The sequence below is a fragment of the Primulina huaijiensis genome, chromosome 16 (genome assembly GCF_012295235.1).
Source record: "Primulina huaijiensis isolate GDHJ02 chromosome 16, ASM1229523v2, whole genome shotgun sequence".
NCBI lineage: Eukaryota > Viridiplantae > Streptophyta > Magnoliopsida > Lamiales > Gesneriaceae > Primulina > Primulina huaijiensis.
This window is the reverse complement of record NC_133321.1, coordinates 14,082,116-14,102,909: the sequence shown is the minus strand read 5'-3', so window position 1 is coordinate 14,102,909 and position 20,794 is coordinate 14,082,116. Positions and strand designations below refer to the sequence as shown.

The 20,794-nt window shown below is 31.9% G+C and overlaps 4 protein-coding genes across 8 annotated transcripts; 2 read left to right on the top strand and 2 right to left on the bottom strand.

Moving 5' to 3' along the window:
• Positions 1–378: 378 nt before the first annotated feature.
• Positions 379–3,356, top strand: LOC140960760 (uncharacterized). 3 transcript variants are annotated; one of them, XM_073419025.1, is made up of 3 exons: positions 379–560; positions 1,769–1,904; positions 3,006–3,356. In XM_073419025.1, the coding sequence occupies exons 1-2, from the start codon at positions 393–395 to the stop codon at positions 1,901–1,903; spliced, it is 303 nt and encodes a 100-aa protein (XP_073275126.1). In that variant the 5' UTR covers positions 379–392; the 3' UTR covers position 1,904; positions 3,006–3,356. The 3 variants fall into 3 exon arrangements, with proteins under 3 accessions (XP_073275126.1, XP_073275125.1, XP_073275124.1); XM_073419024.1 differs by lacking the exon at positions 3,006–3,356 and adding an exon at positions 2,548–2,748; XM_073419023.1 differs by lacking the exon at positions 3,006–3,356 and adding an exon at positions 2,542–2,748.
• Positions 2,541–4,065, bottom strand: LOC140960759 (heavy metal-associated isoprenylated plant protein 24-like). Its single transcript, XM_073419022.1, has 2 exons — positions 3,605–4,065; positions 2,541–3,236 (listed from the first exon to the last, which is right to left on the bottom strand). Exons 1-2 carry the CDS (start codon positions 3,783–3,785, stop codon positions 2,941–2,943), a joined length of 477 nt encoding a protein of 158 aa, XP_073275123.1. The 5' UTR covers positions 3,786–4,065; the 3' UTR covers positions 2,541–2,940.
• A 1,812-nt stretch (positions 4,066–5,877) lies between these two features.
• Positions 5,878–6,584, top strand: LOC140961958 (uncharacterized). The gene has a single exon (XM_073420760.1). It carries the CDS (start codon positions 6,090–6,092, stop codon positions 6,564–6,566), a length of 477 nt encoding a protein of 158 aa, XP_073276861.1. The 5' UTR covers positions 5,878–6,089; the 3' UTR covers positions 6,567–6,584.
• An 8,033-nt stretch (positions 6,585–14,617) lies between these two features.
• Positions 14,618–19,888, bottom strand: LOC140961548 (uncharacterized). 3 transcript variants are annotated; one of them, XM_073420139.1, is made up of 7 exons: positions 19,686–19,888; positions 17,566–19,235; positions 16,816–16,871; positions 16,439–16,669; positions 15,994–16,285; positions 15,280–15,476; positions 14,618–15,014 (listed from the first exon to the last, which is right to left on the bottom strand). In XM_073420139.1, exons 2-7 carry the CDS (start codon positions 18,970–18,972, stop codon positions 14,861–14,863), a joined length of 2,337 nt encoding a protein of 778 aa, XP_073276240.1. In that variant the 5' UTR covers positions 18,973–19,235; positions 19,686–19,888; the 3' UTR covers positions 14,618–14,860. The 3 variants fall into 3 exon arrangements, with proteins under 3 accessions (XP_073276240.1, XP_073276239.1, XP_073276241.1); XM_073420138.1 differs by having other exon boundaries at positions 17,566–19,082; XM_073420140.1 differs by having other exon boundaries at positions 17,566–19,072.
• Between the last annotated feature and the right edge of the window lie 906 nt (positions 19,889–20,794).

Sequence of the window (20,794 nt, the reverse complement as noted above, 5' to 3'; positions counted from 1 at the left end):
TTAAAATAACAAGGGTTTTCAGGTACTCTAGAATAACATTAAAAAGAAACATTTGAGTTATTGCAATTATATTTTTATAGATATATTGTGAGATGGTCTGAGAGGTCGTGAGAAGTGGACGACTCGATCCATACTTACCATATAAGTAATACTTTTGGCTGAAAATATAATAATTTACATTATTTGAGTTGTGTGGGATATTTATTTTATAAAATTAATTCGTGAAAAAGTATCACACGGGTTTTTGTGTTTTTTTTTTTTTTAATCCTCAGCTGGTCAAGTTATAGGAAAACTAGTTTTGGATCCGGTACCAGATACTGTCAATGGGCTGTAGACCATATTAACAGGATCCGTTTTGTCCGACCCGGCCCAATATTCAACTCAATTCATCTATGCTCACAGATTCGGAGATTGCTTTCTCGAATCCAAACGACTCGAAAATGGGCGAGGAAGCTGAGAATGATGCCGAAAGAATCTTTGTATCAAATACAACCCCTACCCGAAATTCAAACCCTAATTCCATCACACCATCCCAATTTCTCGCCTGGAAACGCCGGAAGGTACTTCTCGCTCGGTTCTCCGTGTTTTATGACATTCCCATCTCTTTTAGAAGCTATGAATCGTGATTGTTGTGATTTATACTGGGATTAGTGTTCATGGATTGGGGTTTTTTAATTTCGTTCGATTTCCTTTTCTGGGACGGGAGTTTTACAGTTCTTGTTTCCGTGTTTGTTGAGTGAATTGCGTGGATGTACATGTTCATCAATTTTCTTATGAAATTAGAATACTCAAAAATAAAAATATGATTTTGAGTGTTATCAAAATGATTATGCTTCCTTGAGGTAGGTTGATTCGTAGTTGCACAAGTACATGTGTGACTAGAAAAAACAATTCTTTGTATTGCGAGATTTGGCTACACATTGGAAAAGCATGTGGGGATGTTTATGTCCATTTAAAATAGCACAGTGGGTCTTGATGCAAAATACCTCGTGTTTCTTAGTCAACATGGGATTTTTCGGTAAACTACCGTTAAATTGTGTCATCTTTCATTAGTTATGTTCGGTTTTGGTCTTGGATAAAGTAAAGCACGATTCATCCATCTAAGCTTAGTATTGCGGGATTTTACTTTTAACTACACCGGTTTTACAATTGTGTAGTATTTCCATAGCTCAACATTGTCATATAGTAGCTGACCATGAAACTGATCCATAAAACTTCCCTTTTTATTCGAGATATTTTTGTCACATAAAATTCGTGTTGTGCCTGATGAGTCGATCAAAAGGACTGAAACCCTTTGAATTGGCACAAAAAAATTAGAGATATTTTTGTCACATAAACTTCCCTTCTATCGTAAAATTGCTATTTTTTATGTGAATATTTTTTTCAAGAAGTATATTTGTTCCCCTGAATTCTGGAATGAGTTTTAGTATGAATTTGCAAAAATATCAGCATTACTTTCAAAATTTGATGCCGTGGCATTTTAGGACATACCAAATGACCGATGACTAGCTCTTTTGATTTCTTAATACAGGAGCTTGTATCTATTATTAAGTTATGTCAGTTGTTTAGTTAAAATTTTGATTTTTTCAAATTTTTACTTAATAGGAACACGTACTTTACTTTAAAGAACTAGGACCTTTTGCTATGAAAACAAGAATTTTACGAGACATCATAATTTCCCCGCACGTAAGGTCAGAAGTGAAGCCCAGGCTCTGATGCAATAGTTGAAACTGTGTGTAAGTATGAACCGTTATGTTACTTGTTACAGGATGCTGATGCTTCCGCGAGAAAAGCTGAAGCAGCAAGAAAGCGTGCAGAGGATATAGCTGCTGGCTTGGTTCAAATGAATGGTCGTGAGCTTTTTGTGCAGGAGCCCTGGGTGTTTGATAATTCACGTTACTAAGGTTAGCATCTTTAATACCATTGTTAAGCCATTATTTTTTTCTAATCCTTAAACATTGAAGTGGATGAACAATGTAAATTATGTATTAATGATGTATTTGCGATTATGACAAATTTTAAGGTGTCTAATTTATTCATTTCGTCATCATTATGTTTCTTTGTAATATGTAGCAAAAGATGGGTTCTCTTTTCTGTTGCATATTTTATGATGAGCTAGAATAAAGTATCAAATAGATTGGTAGTGGCAGGGAAGATTATCGGTGCTTGTATATTGGTCTGAAGGATTGTAACTCACCCATTTTTCTATGAGACTGCAATTGGTTTTAGTTTTGCAAAATAAATAACCCAATCTGGAAATCACTAGAGACTTTCTTTCTTTCCAAGAACCATGTTTCCTTGATCTAATTCCTTGAATCTGATTCCTCGTTCCAGGTAAAATTGTGTTCAATTTGATATTTCGGTCAGTTTGCTAGGGGGGGTATCGTCAATTATTTTGGTGAAGTATTTTTTTTAAATTTTTTCCTCTATTTTAGTATTTTACCCAATTTTTACTGTTTGTCCTTCCCAGTGTTTCTTAAATAATGAAATTTTTTATTTACTGAAAACCTTCTACCTTTATTCTAACACACATTAAAGCAGTGGCAGAATGTGAAATTCGGAGAAGAGGGAAGAATGTGGCCTTGCTGGACATTGAGCGACTCTTCCTTGGAAAAAACAATACTGAAGACAGGCTTGTAGTCATGGATTCATATTATGCGTGGACCCTTCATATTGTAACCTGATATAGGTTTCGTATTATTTATGTTTCATAATCTGTAGTGAAGTTATCCGGAAAGTCGTTTTCGAGCTTTTTTCGCTAGTTCATTTCAAAGACAAAGGATCATATAAATTGAACTCCACTGAAGGCCAGGAAACTGAAGTATTATTCCTTTGAATGCGCCATATTTTTATTATTTCTTTTATTTTACATACAAGAATGATCTCTTCTTATTATATATACTTATCTTAAAAACAGAGACATGCATGAAGTCGAGAGGGTTACATGAGAGAACATGAGCGTGGATTATCATCACTAAACATTTGTGTGTATTGTTGTTCATCAGGGTTAAGCGTTGCGACTCCGGGTTCATCAGTACCTCTCACGAAATTTGGAGGGGCTTTCTTGTCGTAAACTCCGGAGGCATAAGGGTGTGCGATCAGCGTGTAAGGTACATAAGGCCATGGCTCCACTTTCTTACCGGTTGACTTGGCTGCTTCCATTACCTTCTTAACCTCCACGAACCCATTCACTGTTGCTTTTTGATTTTTCAGATCAATTTCCACTGATTTTACTCCTGCATTCATGCGTCAGTTCCAATGAATTAGGTGTATAGTCACATATATGTACAAAACACAGGAAATTTGATTTAGAAAAAAAAATTTGATAAATGGATTTCAAGTGACATTCATCTCTCTCAGGTGTATTTCAAATCCACTACAATTACTACTGAAATTGTTTAACTCGATATGAAGTGAATTTGAAATTCGCTTGAATTTCGTTCATCAAAACAAATCAAATAAATTGAAATCCATCGATTCAAGCAAACGGGTTTAACTGATTTTGTATGAATTTTCTCAGTGTATATAGAAACCTGTTAAAATCATTTGAATTATTGAACTGTTAAGCAAAATAAAATGTAATAAACGTGGTGTAATCAAGTACCTTTAACACCGGAGAGTGCACTCTTGACTTTTCGAGCACATCCTTCACAATCCATTCTGATCTTAACAGATACTGTGTTCATTTGCTGCTTCTTCTTCTTGGGGAGGCTAACCAATTCAGACAAGTACTCCAATGTCCCCGAAACTCCCATCTCTAATAATTTCAGACAAATCAATATCATGGGCGTATGTGGTGACACTATATATATACACACACAAGTCAAATATATAGATATATAATCAAATATATAGATATATGCAATATTACTAAATATGTGTGTAGTGTGTGTGAATAAAAGTGTGTTACTTGCGGGATTCTTTCTTCACTTGCAAGGAGAAAACCAATGGGGCGGTGACTTGGTCACTTTCTTTGGTAATTTTCACTTTTTACACGTCAATGGTGGTGGCAGGCTACAAATTGAGCTTGGGGGTCAATTTAGTTGGTTAGAGGAAATATACTTTGATCTTTATANTTAATGAAGAAATATGAGAAAATTATAAATTTAGTAATGTAATTTAACTCGTTTTGATTTTTAATCATGTAACTTATCAGTATTTGGTTTTCATTTACTAATTTTGATTTTTTTTTTGCCCTGTTTGGCCAAAAACCGTTAACTCCTTCGAATATTGTTTATTTGACATCGACATTATTTTATGTATATCATGTAATGAGAACACACTCATATTACACACATCAAAATAAATCTAAACAACAAAGGAGGAAAATAAAGCAAAAAAGATAATCAATATTTCAAAATGAGGAAAAAATTTGTTTGTTTCCCTTTATTTCTGCTCATATAGATTTTAATATGTATAACATATGTTTTATTCTTGTTATATGAACAATGTAGGAGAGTATCAGTTCCAAATAAGTAATATTGATAGATTTGGTGATTTCGACTGGAAAAAAGACCAAAACAAAAAAAATATTCAAGTAAATAGATAAAAATCAAACATTGATAAGTTACTAAACTAAAATAAAAACATTGACCAAGTCACAATTCCAAGAAAAAATAATGGATTGGGAGTAGCTCTTACAGTTCGTACTTTAACATGTGAATAATCGTTTGTATGGATCCATTACTGGTTTATATTACGAGAACAATTGCATTTGGTTGTGGATGATACGTACAATAATTGATAATTAAGACTTTGTTTTTTTCCCATTTGGAAAAAGTGGTTGATAATTAGGATTATAGTTTTTTCATATGAAGAAATTGAAATATCCGTTTGTTATACTTTAATTAGAATATGAAATATTGTATATTACTCAAACTCATGATGGCATGAATTTACATCACAGATATCCAGAGAATTTTCTAATCCAATTCTAGTTGCAACTAATTAGCTATTTAAACCCATTATTCTCTTATTTACTCATTAGATTTTCATTGCTTTTGATCATTTATATTGTCGATTTTAATACTCAATATGTTCTTTTCTTTTTTGATTTCAACCATTTTTTTCGAGCATATCGCTAACATGATGTTACTGTATGCAGCAGCATACAGCCTTTCCATCCTCAATTTGAAATAAAAGCTAAGTTTTTACTTAAAATAGTAAGTTCCAGCAAAAATTAAGATTCTAAAAAAAGAAATATATATCATAAATCTTGAAATAGGTGTAATGCAATAAATTATAACTTCAATTATTTCTTGTATTGATTATATCAATTCATTTTGACTAATTGATTTTATGTATGTTTTCTTGGAACAATAATTTAAAAATAAAAAATATTTTTCAATTATCTCATGTTTTTAAAATGGAACAATAATAATTTAAAATGAAACAATAAATATTTTTTCAATCCTCTCATATTTTTTAAATGTTGATTTTATGTACGTTTTCTTTAAATCCTCTCATATTTCTAATTTTTCAATCGCCCAATCAAATAATACAAAATATTTAATAATTAACATATATTATAAATATTTATATTTTATATTTTTAATTCGAATTAAATTAATAATTAAAAATTATAATAATAAATAATAATAATAATATATTCGAATTAAATTAATTATTTAAATTAATAATAAATAATAATAATAATAATAATAAGCTTAGGTGGACAAGTGCCCATCACAAAATAATAATAAATGATAATAATAATAAAATAATAATAATTTATTATTATTATTATAATATAAAATGGTAGTCCGCGTGGAGCGTCCGCGTTTTGTAAGCGCGGATTAAAGTAGTTTTGGAAAAAAAAATTTAAATTATTTTTGAAATTATTTTTTTTTTACATTATTAATAAAAAAAACCGTTAATAAATACATTTTCTGACCCCTCCACCGCAAAACTGAGACCCAATCATCGGAGAGATCGCATGACTCACCCCATGCAGCTGTCACTGCCATTCTTCGATTATAAACAACTGAATCCTCCGCCTTCCAACACAACACAATTTCGCATGCAAAGCCCTAATTAAGATCCCGGATCTGTAATAAAATCTCATCTTCTACTTGCGAAGGATCCCTGAAATGGGCGATTACATTGGGCTGGAGAGCTGCGTCGATCTCAAACCCGACGTGGAGCCGTCGCACGGCGGCGCTACCAATCTCCAACGGAGCGGGGGAAGGCGGGGAGCGGTGGGCAAGGAGTACCCACCGGTGATCCCATCGCTAGCGAGTACAGAGCAGCTGCCGTCGTGGGTGATGCACAAGTACTACACCGGCGATGGGAGGCTGATAATCACCGAAGAAAAGGTGAAGCGCCACGAGTATTTGCAGGCCCACCGTTCCGATGGCCGCCTCACGCTCAATCTGGTGCCGTTAGACGACGCCGTTAAAGGGGACGAGGAGGAGAAATTGGGGGAGGGAATTAGAGGCGGGGATGAAGAGATGGATGATCCGACGGTGGAGCGTAGTAAGTATAACAATATTGGGATAAAAGTGAAACCTTGTGGCGGATTTGAGGTTCACTTGCTGCCTTTTTCCAGGCCTGTTCACACAGCGTAGTCCCCCAAATTTTCTTTTTTTTAAAAAAAATAAATTAGTTTAATGTTTGTATATTTGATAAATAATAAATAAGTTAAAACTCCTTTTTTTTATGAGACGGTTTTATTTATATATTTTCGTGAGATAAGATATCTCGATTTGTATTTAATAAGTAATATTTTTAATTTAAAATATTTATTTTTTAATGAATCGAATAAGATTATTAAAAAGGCAAAAATTTGTATGAGACGATCTCACGGGTCGTTTTTTGTTAGAAGGATATCTTATTTGTGTCATCAATAAAAAAAGTATTACTTTTATGCTAAGAATATTACTTTTTATTGTAAATATCGGTAAATTTGACTCATATCACTGATAAAAATTCGTGAGACCGTCTCACAAGAAACATACTTTATTAAAAATATGTCAACGACAAAATTTGATTTGTGTGATGATCTTAAACTCATGGTAGATCTATTGATTGTGTTCCACTGTTTAATAATGATAATATAAATGACATATTACAACTTTATATATTATTTTTTTCTTACAAGCTTACTAATTGTCTCTTAATTTCGAATACAATTGAAAAAATGAGTTGAAAATATGATATCCCCGAATTTATTAATTAATATATAATATCAAATTAAAAAAACAAAAAAAGCTCGATTTATTGAATAGCCGCCAACGGAAGGCTGGTGAATAAAATTGTTGGTATCCCAATATGTGGCATGAAATTACTATTTTCCCATTAAAAATCTGAAATTTATTGAGACAGCTGGGCACCCTAAACTTGTCAACGTGGCTTCAACTAGGACCAGCTTTTTCATTAGGATTTTTTCTTAAAATTTAAAAAAAAATTTGTTTGTTCCACTTAATTCTATATTTTTGGTATAATAATGTTTATATTAGTCATTTTCATGAGTATTAGTTTCATACAATTATGTAAATTAAAAAAAATACCTGAGAATGGAAGATAGAATCATATCATATAATAATATAAATTTATATAAAATTGGATGAAAATTAGAAAATCCTTTTGTTGTCTCGATAAATACATTATATATTACGAACCAACTTAGAAAAAAACACTGGTATAATTAAAAGATGGAAAAAAATTTTTAAAAAAACATCGCGTATCTGCTACGTATTTAAATATGTACTGGGGGTTATTTTTATAAACAGAACACACACACACACTATATTTATTGATAGTAATTTCTTCAAATTAGTGACAAAGTTTGTTGGGAATGCAAATCAAAGTCTACATGGGAAAGACCATCAGTTTTATATACGGATGTAAAAGATCTCAGTCGAGCCAAATAGAACAGTATTAAGCTCGAGCTCGGCTCATTTAAAGTATATAAAGACTCGAGCTCGATTCGAGCTTTTATCATGAGACTCGAGCTCTACTCATTTTTAAATTATTAAGCTTGCGAATAGCTCGAGCTCTACTCATTAATAGCTTGTTTATCATGTTTAACAAGTTTGGCTCGAGCTCGGCTCGTTAAGCGGATTCGTTTTCAATCTCGTTAAATAATATCATTTTCAAGTTCGTCGAGCATTCTTAACCAAAAGGTTAACTAAAAATGAGAATTTAAGGAGGTAGGCTTCTCATTTTATAGTTTTTCAATGACTTTCCTTACATTCGAATTTCAGTGTAGGATAATGCAAGTTATTATTGTACACTCAAGGCCCAACAAACTAGTCGAGATCTAGTTAGATATAAACGAGCCGAGCTCGAACTTGCGAATAGGCTCGCGAGCTTACGAGCCGAATATTTTTAAGCTCGAGCTCGACTCGATAAACTTAACGAACGATCTCGAACAAACTTTTTACTGAGCCGAGCTCTGACTAGCTCGCTAGTGACTTGATTCATTTCTATTCTAATAAGATTGAAGATATCTACGTTGATATGAGACCTTTTGGAGAAAATCCAAAAATAAATTCATAATGGTTTATTTCCAAAATGAATAAATATCATACCATTGTGAAGACATGTGAGTTCCATTGCACAACAAGTAGTATCATAGCCAAGTTGAGATCGGGCCATATGGGTGGAATCCTCGAATATTTAAACGAAGAAAGTGAGGATCCCCCGTACGAAGTGCTACAAGTATTTCACGTAAGACGTGCGCTCCCAATGCAGTGTAAAGGAGTGGCCTCGAGGATAGACAGATGTTATTGAGTGGATGCCCTGAATAAATATCATACCATTGTGGAGACATGTGAGTTTCATTGCACAACAAGTAGTATCAGAGCCGAGTTGAGATCGGGCCATATGGGTAGAATCCTCGAATATTTAAACGAAGAAAGTGAGGATCCCCAGTAGGTAGTGCTACAAGTATTTCACGTAAGACGTGCGCTCCCAATGCAGTGTAGAGGAGTGGCCTCGAGGATAGACAGATGTTATTGAGCTGATGCCTTGACCATGAGAATAATGATGATCCTTTTGTTTAATGGGATGATTGTAGGGAATGAAACCAAAGTCCCACATTAAAAATACATGAAGAAAATCATGAGTTTATAAGATGTAAGATATTCCATTGATATCAAGTCTTTTGAGTAAAGTTAAACATTGAAGAAAACCATGAGTTTATAAGATATAAGATATTCCATTGATATGAAGTCTTTTGAGTAAAGTTAACATTGTAGACATATGTGAGTTTCATTACACAAAAAAATTCAATACAACATGTGAGCTAGAATCAGCTCCACTACAATAATAAAAACTAGCGACTCTGGGCAACGTTGCGTGCTTGTACAATCTTTTTTATAAATAACTATATTTAAATTAAGGTCATACTCTAGTTGTGATAAATAGTGAGAGATTAAGCTAAAATTTTGATATAATGAATTTTAAAAATTAGAAAAAGACCAAAAAAACATTCCAAACAGGGATTGAACCTAAAATTTTCTGTTTAGGAAATAGATATTATATCCAATGAATTATATGTATCTTTTATTAAAAAAGTAACACTTCATAAATATATCTAATTATAAAAACAGCTTATGACCCTAAGTCTTTTGGCCCTATCGTGAAAAAACTTAACAATAAACTAGTAATATGTTATGTACTTACATAATATTTTTTATAATTAATTTGATTTATATTAAAATGATATCAAAATTTTAAAAAATAGAGAGGGACTAAACTGTTATTTCAAAATAATTAATTAAAAAAAGAAAGAAAATAACGAAACCCAATGTCTATGCGTAAGAGGGTCTAACAAATGGAAAAAACTTGTATGAGACGGTATCACGGATCATATTTTGTGAGACGGATCTCTTATTCGGGTCATCCATGAAAAATTATTATTTTTTATGCTAAGAGTATTATTTTTATTGTGAATATCGATAGGGTTGACCTGTCTCACATATAAAGATTCGTGAGATCGTCTCACAAAAGACATACTCTTAACAAATATTCTGTCCAATAAGCTGTATACTTTGAATTAGAAATTTAATTTTTTATTAATATATTCAATTATAAAAACTGACCATGATATCAAGTTTTTTGGCTATATTAGGAAGAAACTTAATAAATAATAATAAATATAATAAATAAAGTTCAATATTTAGCTTTAATTTAATAATTTTACGGGAATGAAGAATAAAATGGATGATATATTAGACTATTATCCATTGATGTTGTAAGAGGTTGTGATTATAAGGGTGTCAATTCGGGTCGACTTAAGAAATAATACTATTCAAAAATTGCTCAACCTGAACCCAACCCGAACCCGAGCCAACCCGAAAATTTTCAACCCGAACCCGGATCAACCCGATTTCAATTTTTTAAATTTTTTTTAGTTTATAGAAAATTAAATAAAATTCAAAAATATATATTTTAATTTAAATACATAATAACAATATCTCTCTCATATATATGATTTTAAATTTGAAAGTCTAATTGTAGAAAAATAAAATGTAATTAATAAATCAAATAAACAATTGTTTAGAAAATAAAAAATTTTCAAAATAAATATTAAATTATGAAAATTTATGATATAAATATACAATAAATATTTTTTCAGACATACAATATATAAAAATGTAGTCAATATTTATTAATTATATTTTTAAAAAAATTAAAATTTCGGGTCAACCCCGAACCCAACCCAATCAATTTTTTCCGGGTCAGCTATCGGGTTCAACTCGATCTGACCCGAACCCGAAAACCTCAAATCCAAATCTGATTTTTTTCGGGTTGAATCGTGTCGGATTGGTGGGTCGTGTCTGATTTTGGCACCCTTAGTTGTGAATGATTTTTTTTCATACTCTCTTTCTCATATATTTAGGTTTGTGTGTTTTCACACAAATTAAAAAATTTCTAATTCACTCTTATTAAATGAATATTTTAATAGAATAAAAAATTGTTGGGAGTAGTTATATATTTTAGGATGGGATACATTGGTTTTAAAAAATAGATAAAATAATAATAAATATGAAATTTGAATTATATATTTGGGATAAATGAAAAAAAATACATTTATATTTGCAACAAAAAAAAAAGTAATATATATCAGTATATTTATGAACGAGTCAAAGATCCACTGTATTTTTGGAGATATGGTACAGTGGATCTTCCCATACTCTTTCTTGAAGAATAGCTTAATTTTCAGTGATATTAACTTGGATTGTGATATACAATTGACCTCTTCAACGTCTTCGGGTCACTCTTTTGTTATTCCTGAAGTGACGTTGTTTTGCATTTTAATGCAGCATTAAAGACGTGGGATACACTAAATTGTCCGTGAATTATTCAGAGATCGATTGAATAAAAGTTTGTTTGAGGCCGTTGTTCGTTAAGATACACAAACCAACCTCAAATTTTTCAATATTCGGCTTGTTAACACGCGAACAAGTTTGTTGATAGACTCACGAGTCAACTCTTAGATAAAAATAAAATAAAGTTTTTATATTTGTTTTACAGATTTTAATTTTTACTTATAACAAATATAAATATATAAAATTATATTAAATTTATTACAAATTTAAATAAGAATATTATTATTTTTCTCTAAATACATAATTTAATTTTTATTGAATTTAATTAATACTTTAATTTATATTTTATATATCTTAAGCTAATTTAGGTTTGATAAAAGTTCGAATAAACTTGTGAGTCAAGAAAATATTCTTTAAAATAAAGCTCGAATCGATTATGAACGAGTTAAATTCAAGCATTCGAGAGTTCAGATCAGCTTGATTCTATTACATCCTTACACAATATGCGTAATTGATCATACGATGGATACATATTTTTTTATTATAAATTCATCTATATCTTATGTTTTTTTCTTATTTTTATAATTTTTTTATTGAAAAAACAAATTGGACAAACATACAACGATACAAAAAATAATATATACAAACATACAGGCATACAACCGGATACTATTAATACATAAAAACTAGTAACCTTCAGATTTGTGGGATATTTTCATATTAGCAAAAACTTGTGTGAGATGGTCTCACGAGTCGTATTTTGTGAGACAGATCTCTTATTTGAGTCATCCATGAAAAATTATTACTTTTTATGCTAAAAGTATTACTTTTTATTGTGAATATCGATAGAGTTAACCCGTCTTATAGATAAAAATACGTGAAATCGTCTCACAAAAAATATTTCTAGTTTTTTATTTTATTTTTGACATTTTTAACTCTCGTAAATAAATAATTGATAAAATATCAGAAAAACCAACAGCAAAATTTTGAAATTAAAATTACAATACCCAATTGAAATACAAATACAAAGATAATACATAATTGGAATACAAATTCGAAGATTGATCATTTGTGGGAGGAATATAGTTGTTCAGATGTTTGAATTTGGATTCATATTAAGTTCTAAAAATAAATTATCTGTATTAAAACTATGTCAATTTTAATAATGAAACATTTTTATTAATTTGTATTATAAATATTAGAGTTAATATATATAAGAATCAAATAACTAAAATTAACTATTAATAAAAATAAAATTATAATTATAATACTAATATTAACATTAATTATAATTATATTGTTAAATTTTTAAATAAATAGTAAACAAAAAGAATATTTTAGGAATATACTTTTTAGTGTAAAATTTAAAGTAAATGAATTGAAAATGAATGTTATATTTGGTGCAGAAACTGCACTATTTTAGTATAAAAACTACATCAAAATAGATTTATGGGTAGTAGACTGTCATAATTCAAAAACACATGTAAATGAGATATATATCGGGAATTTGAAGCATCGGGAATCTAAACATTTGAATAATATATCGAGAATTTGAAGCATCGGGAATCTAAACATTTGAATAATACCTTTGACCTTACCCATTTCACAGAGAACCACAATTCCTAAATCCTATAAAAAAAAAAAAAAAAAGGGCCCATTTTCAAAATTATTAGGAAGAAATTCTCATCCCCACTATTTCAATGTACTGTCAAGTCACACAAACTTGGAAGTGGATACCCAAAATCTAGACAATGATAATATGAAAAAATATTGCCTAAAAAGATGGTCCAGTAAATAAGAATGAAGGATTGCATGTTTCCAAGACTTTACTGAGTGATGTTGATAGCTCGTGAGGCAAAAAAGAGAAAATGATACAATCAAGGGAAAAAAGAAAAATTGTAACAGAAACAAAGATGGAGGAAAGGAAATATGAAGAAAATGTATTGAATTTCCCAAAAAAATTGATATTTGAAACAAAATACTCGTGTTCAAAGTGGGAAATTAATAATTCCCTCAAAAAATCCACACAAAAAAAAATGTTGGGTGCCTAGAGATAAATTTTTTTAGGTGAATGATAGGTAAAAAAAAGTACTAGCATAGGGAATCATGTCCATAAGAGAGAGAATGCATTTTATATCAAAGAAAATTCGGTATATGGTACGAGATCCATGACCACAAGGCTAAGGAACCAAAAATACCATAGATGATCATCGACTATAAAACCAAGTAGCCAAGAATATATTCCGGGGATTCTTGGCCTCAAAATTAAGAAACCAACAATACCTTAAATCATCGTCCTTCAACGGTTAAGAGAATCAGCTTAGTTCGAAATTTTAATTTCAAGGTGGAAAATCTCAATAATATAGGTTGAGAGTTCAGAAACATCCTCAAGTAAGTACTCAAGAAATTAATAATCTTTCTACTCAAATTATCAATTCAATGAACATAAAATTCACACTTCTCCTTAAATCAATAAAAAGAAGAGTATTGGGTTAGTAACTCGAAAAAAGAAGAGTGGAATATTTAAAGGACCAAATTAGAGCATTGGGGTATATTAGAGGGCTTAAGAAGGGCGAGAGTTATTTGAGAATGCATAAAAGATGAGGCAAGGAAAATGTTGTGTTGTTCAAGTAAAGTGGACTTAAGAGGCACTTTTATACGTCACTCAATTGTCAAATAATTAATTATGGAATGGAACAAAATGATGAAATAAGCTAAAGTTTTATTCTCTTCGAGAAATAAGTAATATGTCAAATGTTGTTTGATATTTTCTAAGAAATAAGATTGAAATATTGAATATCAATGAATTAAATCGAATTTGATTTTCAAACCAAGCGGAAGACATTCAAAAATAATCTTTCATAAAAACAAATTAAATATTTTGAAAAACATTTAAGTTCAATAATTTTTAATGATTTTCATTTTAAATTTTTTTACAAAAATACTTCTCATTTATCAAATTTTTATACGTATATCATGTGTGTACTATCCGCTAATAGAAATATTGGTAGTTTTATGGATATCATGGTTAGAATCATTAGAATGTGAAATCGTGAAAATAAAAATCCTAAATTTTAATTTAAAAAAAATTCAAAGCATATTTAAAACCATGCATTCACCAATGGCATAAAAAGGAAAGAAATTTTTTTTTACCACATAACAAAGTATGTGAAACCTACATTAAATATATTTATTTATTTATGATTTTGGTTATTAATATTATCAGATTCTGTTTAAACAAATATATTTGTTTTTTTTTATAATTTTAATATTTTTCCGACACGTCTCTGATGTGGAACTAATGCGGCAAATGGCCGCACTCCCAATGGGAAAAACTAAAATCATCGGAAAAAGCTAAAATTGTAAAAAATCAAAAGATACAACATTTAAGACTGATATTTGATAATATGATAGACTAAAATCACAAATAAATAAACATAAAAGACATAAAAAAAAAAATGCGATTTTCCTCCAAAGAAAAACATCGGAACGGAGTTATATATCGATATATATGAATCCCACATAATTTTCACAAATTATTTACGTTGCAGCCCTTGAAAATTTTTGTTGACCAAGGAAAAATTCTAGTGGTTTAATCCCCAATCGAAAGGCTGGTATATAACTTTAAGCTGAGATTTTGAAAGCAAATCCAGCAATGCCTGAGACTCAGTAGCATCAAGATAGTTGGCAGCATGCTTCAACACCTCCATTTCATTCTTCCCAAAATCTACACCATACCTGAAAACCACCAACATACATAACGCTGAAAAATCAACCAAGTCGTCTGAAGATGAATTTAAGATGTTTGGCAGACTAGATGGATACAGCGGGGTGTCGGACCAGTTCAAACAATAAAATTTGTTGTACATGACCATTTAAAATATGTGAATTCCACCCCTCCCCAGATCCATTAAATGGCCCTGGCAAGAGGCTCTCTTATTCACAAGTGCCAAAGTGAAGGATAAAGGTATTACCAAAAGAATTCGAGTGGATGGTAGCTTACCATTTCAGTATTTTGCTGACATATGCAACGTTTGCAATCAAATCGATGTATAGCCCCCCATTACGGAGGAAATTGCGGGCGGACTCAATCAGTTCTTGGTCGATACTTCCAGGTGAGTAGCATCGAAGGGCTGGTCCAGATCGTGTTCCACTAACAAGTGCAAAGTGAACAAGAGGCTCTGGGTAAGGAAGAGCTACCTGAAATATGAGTGAGAAGAGAAGAGCTTTAGTAAGTTTGGGTTAACATATAATCACAATTACTTGAAACAATATGGCTAAAAGACAAATGGATTTATCATAGCTAATTAACTCAATTATGGATGCCTTTTCATGAAAGTTATTGCAAAAGGTGGTAAACGCCCTTGGATAAGTCAAATCAGTCAGCAAGATAAAATATGTCACCGTTAAACATTCTACAAAGTACCATAATATACTATCTCCGAGGAAGTCATGATTCATTACACTTTAGAAACAATTAAAGTTTGTTCTCATTGCACAATAGAACCAGATGGGACAAATGCGGCAAGATTAGTGGATTGACCCAAGCCAAAGTTAATTGGTGTCAGATTAAAAATCAAAGTATGCAATATATTGTAGCCTGGTCTCTGGACAAATTCTAGAGCGTCACCCGAAGCTAATTAACATGAGAATACTTAGTTCGATCCAAAAGTCAACAAAATATCATACGTAGCACTGAGAGGTGGCCAGCATCTACCTTTAAGCGCTTATCGTTCACTCTGAACGGTTTAATGAGATTGTATGGCGGCCTCTGATTACCCCGCAAAATGCCATTGTAAATGCCTGAAAGCGAATATGTTGATCCACCAATGACGTATTTAAAGTCTCCAAAAAATTTTCGTCTCTCCAGAGCTCTGGAAGGATGACCAGACACCAGTATTGCATGAATGGCCATCATATTGTATAGGTTAATAAAAAAGGACAGCTTCTCCTCTCTGGTCATATCAGACAACTCGACTCGTTGAAGCTCCTCAGTTATTCTCAAATACCTGGAAACGGGTATAATAATCAGTGCCAAGCCTAGATCACGATTGTGTTTTATGCAGAGCTAACTCAGAAACTTGATGCATAAAGAAAAAAACAAAACCATTGAAGACTTTTCACTGTATCTCATGGCGAGAATTTTGAAATTTTTTATTAACCTAGCAAACTCTTCGCTCCCATGGATGCTTCGGTAATCAAGATGATTTCCATCTTCCGAAGCATATGCTTCCAATATTGCATAAGACAAAAATCTGAGCCTTGATGAAATTTCTGTGATGGCTTTTGGCTTCGCTTCACTGATGCCTCTTGTTATATTTTGACATTGAGAGACTAATGGGTTGTCATCCAAGAACCGATACAGGTGATTTCCATCTTCAAAGGTATTCTCACTACAGTGTTATCACCATAAAATGAGAAAAGACTAACAGAGTTCAGATATCAGTGAGAACATAAGTATTATATTACAAAAAATGCAGAGAAAACTAAGGACAGAAAACAAGTAACATCCACAGAAGAAGATTGCTAGGAAACTCACTCGGTAACATGTCGAAAGAAGAGTTTGTTTCCCAGCTTTCGGCCAAATTCAACAGCCTGTTTCAAGCGACAACAAACAGTTATAAAAAAATAAAGAACGGATAGCTACCCAAAGACATTATTACACAAAATAATAAACTAATAATGCTTGTGCTCCCAGTTTTCCCCCTGCCACTGTGAAGCTCGTTGATGTAGTACAACTGGATTTAATTGTTTCAGGATTCTAGCCACTCAGGCTTCTTGAAAATTAATTAAGAAATTACTTGAGAATATATAACAGAAACGTATAATAAGTTTTACAAGATTAAAAGGTGTGAAAGTTATGCTTGACAACAAAAATTGTTAAGGAATCAAAATTTAACTCTAGCATGATATTCAAAATACATGATGTATCGCTAAAAACAATTGAAAAACCTAATGCAACAAATTATAAAGTCCAAACCCAAGAAACAAGAAAAAGATGCGAGTAACTTAAGCTCTAATTCCAAAGCATGTACATACAGCTACATATTTCTCTAAATTTATTATATGCAATTAAATAACCCTTCAAAACTTCCAAGGCACTTATAAAAATATAAGACTGCAATATGAAATTTTTTAAATAATAATAACATGTAAATATGTTGTTCTCTTTGATATAAAAGGACGAAAATAACGGAGTCACGGAGGACGTGAATGGTTATAATTACAGACTAGGAAACATTAAAGAGAAAACTAGATGAAAGTGACAGCAATGCATAATGTAACTTACATCTTCCCTCTCCAAGTATTGATCGCGTGACAAGAAATCTACAGATTCTGAACCTATAAAACAATTAGTGAACCTGCGCATTTTGTAAAACCGATCCTTAATAGAAATGGATCCTTTCATTTTCCGAACAATTAGAGCTAGCTCGTCAATAGCTCCACTACTTGACAAGTCATCTTCACCAGATAGTGGTGGCAGAGGCGCTTCGTATGGTGGTGGTTCAGTGATAACATATTCAACCTTCTCATCAAGTTTCCCAGACTCCTCTAAAATTTTCAGCTCCATCAAGCCTCCGATGAGAACTTCATTGAAGAACACTTTGGGAACCGCAGAAGATCCAGAAATCTTCTCTAGCTCTTGCTTTCTGTTGGGGTAGACATCAATATTAATTTCAACATATCTAAGTCTTTTTCCATGCAGATACCTTCTTGTCTCTTTGCAGCCCAGGCACCGTAACCTTGTATACAAGATGATTCGTCCTTTCATTGCAATCGGGTGTGTTAAATCTTCTATGAATTCCACTTGCAAATATTTGTCTTCTCCACTAGCATCCCGTGAAATTCGGACAAGGTTAAGAGGATTCCAGACAGATTTCTCAGCAGTTTTATTAGAAACTTCTTGGGCATCTCTTTCTGCCAAAAAACTTCCGTCTTCCTTGCTAGAATTTTCTCTTTTGCAGTTATTATATTCATCAGGATCAACTTGACCATCATCACTTTTCCCAGAGAGACGACGCAGAACAGTTGACACGGCAATTAAACTCTTTTGCCTGACAAAGTTTGTAAGTGCCGCAGCCTTTTCAGGCCAAGCAGAAACCTGTCCCTCGGAGTCATTGTTCAAGGACTGTGAAAACATATTCCTTTCAGCCTCCATTTCGACTACCTCGGTCCCATCAAATACGGGTTCCTCTTCTCCCTCATCAAAACCTTGCTCAAGTATCTTCGAATCTGAATCTGCATCACTATGCACTCCGTCCTTCAATTCATGTGATCTCTTTTCACTCTCTGGGTCACTACTTTTTTCCCTGACGTCCAGTATATTACCTACACCCTGTAATTTCGCTTGATTTTTGTCATAAGCATCAACTGTCTCTTCCCCCGTTTTTTTATCAGTTGGAGCATCCAGTTCTCTAACCTCAGAGAAACTTTCTTTTTCCAGACCATCTTTAAGCACCTGAGGCACATCCACTTCACTAACCTCTGATTGCAATTTCAAAACTTCTCCATCATGGCTACTTACATTTTTCAGGTCCTCCTTTTCAGATTTATTACCCTCCAGTGACAGAGCAGTTTGATTATTCACAATTGAGGATTCCTTTATATCACTGCTTTCTGCCCCACCATCCGATTTGTCGCGCTCACAAGAATCCAAAAGAATCCCCTTTTTTGTTTCAAAGCCTTCTTTCTCCATTATACAAGAACCTATAAACTACGCAAATCCAGCTGAAACATTGTTCTAAATAAAAAATTTATGACTGCTTATGCCAAATAATGCATGTTGAAGATCCTATCTGCACATTCCTGAAATAATAACGAGCTTAGTATTTGGGAGGAGTTCTCAACTGTAAAAACTTTGCTTGCTTGGAAGAAAACTTAAAGTTTCAACATGTGACATTCATCTTTCACTCCTCTATCCAAGCTCAGAGAACTCAAAATATATACTTAAGTCTGGCCCTGCAAATACATATTTGAGTGATAAATGGCTAATTTAGGAGTTACCATATACCCCTATGCAAGCTCAAACAATTCAGCATAGTAGCGCAAGAAAAATGATAAAAATAACTATCCATCAATGCACTTGACAGCCAAATAACGGATCCATAAACAACATATAATACCCAAAATGCTAAAGAAGCAATTCGAGAAAGAGAAGGAATCGAAATAACCCAAAAAAAAAAGAATCCATAATCCATGGCAACGCAAAAACACATCAGCACAGGAACTTAGACATAACAAAGGAAACATCAAGAAAACAGAAGGGAGAAAAACCCATCACATATACGACGGTTAACCAATTCTTAGAAAAAAATTACACCATCGAGAATCAAAACGAAATGGGTGTTTTCTCTTTTCCCCAACAATCATCGATTACAAAATTAAAAAACTCACTCAGATCTGACCCACCTCAATTCAGGAGAAACAAAACCGATTACCGCTTCTAATCAAAGTAATATTTCGAAAAAGGAAATTTTATAGTGGAAAACGGAGAGAATTGGAATTAAAAAATGAAGGCTGAATAGAAACCGCTGTTTGATATTATGGGTCTTCCGTTTCTCGAAGAAGAGAGAGAGAAACAGACGAAAACAAGCCTTTCACTGCAGAAGCGGGAAGTACCTCTTACACTATGTCTGTATTCGAATTTGGCCTCTGAACTTCATTATTTTGCCCAAAAGAGTTGCTTTGTTACAATGTCATTGAGTTATTTTTAATTTTGAAAAAAATAGTTTGTTTTAAATACAATAAAATATTGATAAAAGAAGTTGTAAAAAAGATAATTTATAAAATTTTTAAAAAAATCTTGAGATCAAGTTTTCATAATAAAAAGGAGTAGGTCTCTTGTGAGATGGTCTCACGAATATTTTTCTGTGAGACGGGTCAACCCTACCAATATTCACAATAAAAAGTAATACTCTTAGCATAAAAACTAATCATTTTTCATGGATGACACAAATAAGAGATACTCTTAGCATAAAAAATAATATTTTTCATGAATGACCCAAATAAGAGACTCGTCTCACAAAGTACGACCCGTGAGACCGTCTCACACAAGTTTCTGCCTAAAAAAAATATTTGATTAATCACTTTCATTATTAATCAACCTCTAGTAAAATAATTGGAAGCATTTTTTTTTACCAAATATATATGCTAATTTGATTTTAAAATTATTTAAATTAATTTATAATAAAAATAAAAAAAATGTACAAGTATTTTAAAAAACAACAAATTTTGTTGTTGGAGACTTGAGGTATTGTTTCCATTTCTTTTTTAAAGTTAATAAATTTTTCAATAATTAATTTTTCTCACCTTTTTCACATGTCAAAATATTGATATACATTTTTCTTGCTTGTTATGTTATTCGAGTTGTTTTTAGTATGATCACCAGATTTTTCATACGATACTATTATATAAAAAAATAAGTCACCTAGAAAATACCATATTTTATTTCTCAAATTGTCATTACACCGACATTTTTTTTTTCAAAATTACTATTGTAAAATATTTTTAATATTACC

Coding starts and splice junctions, on each gene's coding strand:
- LOC140960760 (XM_073419025.1), top strand. CDS start 393: ATGCTCACAGATTCGGAGATTGCTTTCTCGAATCCAAACGACTCGAAA. Junction 561..1,768: donor TCGCCTGGAAACGCCGGAAG/GTACTTCTCGCT, acceptor TACTTGTTACAG/GATGCTGATGCTTCCGCGAG.
- LOC140960759 (XM_073419022.1), bottom strand. CDS start 3,785: ATGATATTGATTTGTCTGAAATTATTAGAGATGGGAGTTTCGGGGACA. Junction 3,237..3,604: donor TGCACTCTCCGGTGTTAAAG/GTACTTGATTAC, acceptor GCATGAATGCAG/GAGTAAAATCAGTGGAAATT.
- LOC140961958 (XM_073420760.1), top strand. CDS start 6,090: ATGGGCGATTACATTGGGCTGGAGAGCTGCGTCGATCTCAAACCCGAC.
- LOC140961548 (XM_073420139.1), bottom strand. CDS start 18,972: ATGGAGAAAGAAGGCTTTGAAACAAAAAAGGGGATTCTTTTGGATTCT. Junction 16,872..17,565: donor AATACTTGGAGAGGGAAGAT/GTAAGTTACATT, acceptor CGCTTGAAACAG/GCTGTTGAATTTGGCCGAAA. Junction 16,670..16,815: donor TTCTTTCGACATGTTACCGA/GTGAGTTTCCTA, acceptor ATAACACTGTAG/TGAGAATACCTTTGAAGATG.